General features: G+C 54.7%; 1 protein-coding gene across 1 annotated transcript in view; it reads left to right on the top strand.

Annotated features, from left to right (window-relative positions):
- Positions 1 to 3,004, top strand: part of MARCHF9 (membrane associated ring-CH-type finger 9) — a 15,459-nt gene extending 12,455 nt beyond the window's left edge. Inside the window, exon 4 of the mRNA XM_074935045.1 lies at positions 2,294 to 3,004. Within this exon, the coding sequence (XP_074791146.1) occupies positions 2,294 to 2,625 (332 nt within the window). The 3' untranslated portion in view covers positions 2,626 to 3,004. The remainder of the gene's footprint in view (positions 1 to 2,293) is intronic.
- Positions 3,005 to 3,296: the final 292 nt, after the last annotated feature.

A 3,296-nucleotide genomic window follows, 5' to 3' on the forward strand; every position in this document is an offset into this window, starting at 1 on the left:
TATAATAATAGGTCATGATACTTATGTTGCAATAACTGAATATTAAAATATTAACATAATAAATTGCTAAAATGATCATTAATACACACTAATGACATAATTTTAATAAAATAACACTTATATTTTAATAATATACTAAAACACTTAATAGTTAGAATAATAATTAATAGGTAGAATTAAAAATAAGAATGAATAGTCAGACAGCCCATTCTAAGACGATTATTTATTTATATTACTGTTATGCCTTTGGGCCTCAGCTGAGATCAGGGCCCCATTGTGCCAGGCGCTGTACATCTATGTAGCAAGAGAGAGACCTAAAGAACTTACAATCTACATAGACAATGGGTGGAAAGGGAAACTGAGGCACGAACAGGGGAAGGGACATGCCCAAGGTCACCCGGACGGGCAGCGGTAGCGTACGAAGGAGGGTCTCAGATTGCTGAGATGGAAAGCCCTTGTTCGCCTGCTGATCTGCGGGGAGGTGACGTGGCTAAATAGTAGCCAGGTCTGCTGGCTGAAGGACGTGTGTCCACAGCCTCCCAAGCCCAGGGCCTGTTTCTCCATTGCCCGGGTCCTCGTGTGACACACAAGAGCACAGCCAGTGTCAAATGCTGTTGTGGTGTGGGGGGTGTGAATCGCTGCACAGCATGCAGGGAAGTGGAGAACCAGCCCCCTTGTGGCCGCTCGCTCCACTTGGGTCATGGAGCACCAGGGAGGGATTCTGGCAGCCAGTCCCGAGGTCTCTGCTCATTACCGATCCTGCCATCACGAACCGGAAAGCACAGCCCCAGCATTCATGAGCAGCCCTGCAAAACCGAACCGGCGTGCGTATGGAGACTCAGCACTTATTAAAAACCCTACAGTAACAGACCAATGGGTGCAGACTCCCCCACTGGAGACTCTGCGATAATAAGCCAGTACACAGAGCCCCAACGCTCCTGGGTAGCCCGACAATAACAAACCAGCCTGCAGTGATAAAAGGCTCAGATCCAGAGCCTCCGTGACTCTCCAAGCCCTCGGCTCCAAAGCCACGGCCTCTCCGTTCCGACCATGTCCCGGGCTTGGGGGCTCGGTGGAACCACCTTGCCCTGGCTGGCTTGGTGCTCACACTCCTGGCCCGTGGCAGAGGGGAGGTCTCTGCACGGAAACAGGGCAGGGTACCCACACGCCCACCGTGCCCAAGGGCCCGTTCAGTCACAGGGACTCCCGTCATGGGAGCAATATGCCCACCCAGGCCAAGCAGGGCTCAAATTGAAGGACCCTGCCCCTTTTCTGAGCCCAGCCACTGGGCCAGGCCTGTGCACATTTAAGCGAGACATGCCACGGCTGTGTCAGCAGTGTGCCCTCGTTGCCAAGAAGGCTAACCGCATATTGGGCTGCATTCGTAGGAGCATTGCCAGCAGATCGAGGGAAGTGATTATTCCCCTCTATTCGGCACTGGTGAGGCCACATCAGGAGTATTGCGTCCAGTTTTGGTCCCCCCACTACAGAAGGGATGTTGACAAATTGGAGAGAGCCCAGTGGAGGGCAATGAAAATGATTAGGGGGCTGGAATACATGACTTACGAGGAGAGGCTGAGGGAACTGGGGTTATTTAGTCTGCAGAAGAGAAGAGTGAGGGGGGATTTGATAGCAGCCTTCAACTACCTGAAGGGGAGTCCAAAGAGGATGCAGCTCAGCTGTTTTCAGTGGTGGCAGATGACAGAACAAGGAGCAATGGTCTCGAGTTGCAGTGGGGGAGGTCTAGGTTGGATATTAGGAAACACTATTTCACTAGGAGGGTGGTGAAGCACTGGAATGGGTTCCCTAGGGAGGTGGTGGAATCTCCTTCCTTAGAGGTTTTTAAGGCCCGGCTTGACAAAGCCTTGGCTGGGATAATTTAGTTGGGGTTGGTCCTGCTTTGAGCAGGGGGCTGGACTAGATACCTCCTGAGGTCCCTTCCAACCCTGAGATTCTATGATTCTATGGCGACGGGCCTAAACCCAAGGTAGCGCTGGCCTTCAAGGGGTCACACCTCTCAATCTAGGCCCCATCTGCAGCCAGCCCCCCCGCCCAGCCTTCCCTCTCCCAAACACCAGGCCTCCCCACGCCCTCCCCCAGAAGCTTGCAGTTGTCCATGGAACCTGAAGGGAATTAGGGGATCCAAATAGTCGGGCCTGGGCACATTTTCCAGAGCCACGTTGGCATGAGTGAGTTCCAAGCCCTGCCCAACCACCATCCCGAGGGACCTGTTTGGCTGCCTGCCCCAGAGGGTCTCACCCCTTCTCCCCCCTCCCCAACTTCTCTCCCTTAGGGCTGATCATTCACGAGGGCTCCTCGGTGTATCGAATATTCAAGCGGTGGCAGGCAGTGAACCAGCAGTGGAAGGTGCTGAACTATGACAAGGCCAAGGACCTGGGGGAGCCCGTTGGCGGCGGGGCGGCCAAGGCCGGGGGCAGGAATTCACGGACGAACCCCTCCTCCGGGAGCGAAAGGAACCCCCGGCGGGGTCAGCGGGTTAGAACGATTTTGAACCATCACTGTGGCTACACCATCTTGCACATCCTCAGTCACCTGCGGCCGAACGAGCACCGGGGCGGCGCCAGCTCCGGCCGGGAGGTGGTCATGAGAGTGACAACTGTATAACGCCGCGTGGCCGGCGGACGCGGGGGGCTGGCGCGAGGAACGCCCCGGAGAGCCGCTCCTGCGGGAGGGCTGCATCCCAGGGAAGGGCGCATGCCAGCAGTCTCTGCCCCACTGTTTCCACCTCATCTTCTTACTCTGGGGGCTGCCCTCCCCGCGTCTCAGCCCGCACCCGGCTAACCTCCCATCAATGTGAAAATTCCTGCGGGGGAAGGGACCGGGCTGGCCCCTTCCTGCTGGCTTCCCTTGCAACCCTTCCCTGATTTGGGGGATGGGAGAAGATTGTTATCAACCCCGCCCCCCCCCCCCAGCGACGACAGATTCAGGGGGCCAAGAAGGAACGTGCTTACCTCATCATCGGTCAAACAAAAATCCAATCAACCCTCCCCAGCCCCAACTCCCCGCCCACCCTGACGCGAGTCTCCGCCCCGGGGACGTCAGCTGGAAAGGCTCTGAACTCCTCGTCCCCTCAAATAAGGTGCAATAAACACGTTTCTAAAGCAAAATGGGATCCGGCAATAAGATACCTGTACATTTCATCTTTAATTTAATGCATGAGAATCTGTCTCCCCTTTCCCTTCTCTCCTGTCGTGGGAGGATAAAGAATCATTTATATGCAAATGGTCGGCTACAAAGCCAACTCTCTCTCTCTCTCTTTCTTTAAAATCCTTAAG

The sequence above is a fragment of the Natator depressus genome, chromosome 20 (assembly GCF_965152275.1).
Source record: "Natator depressus isolate rNatDep1 chromosome 20, rNatDep2.hap1, whole genome shotgun sequence".
Lineage (NCBI taxonomy): Eukaryota > Metazoa > Chordata > Testudines > Cheloniidae > Natator > Natator depressus.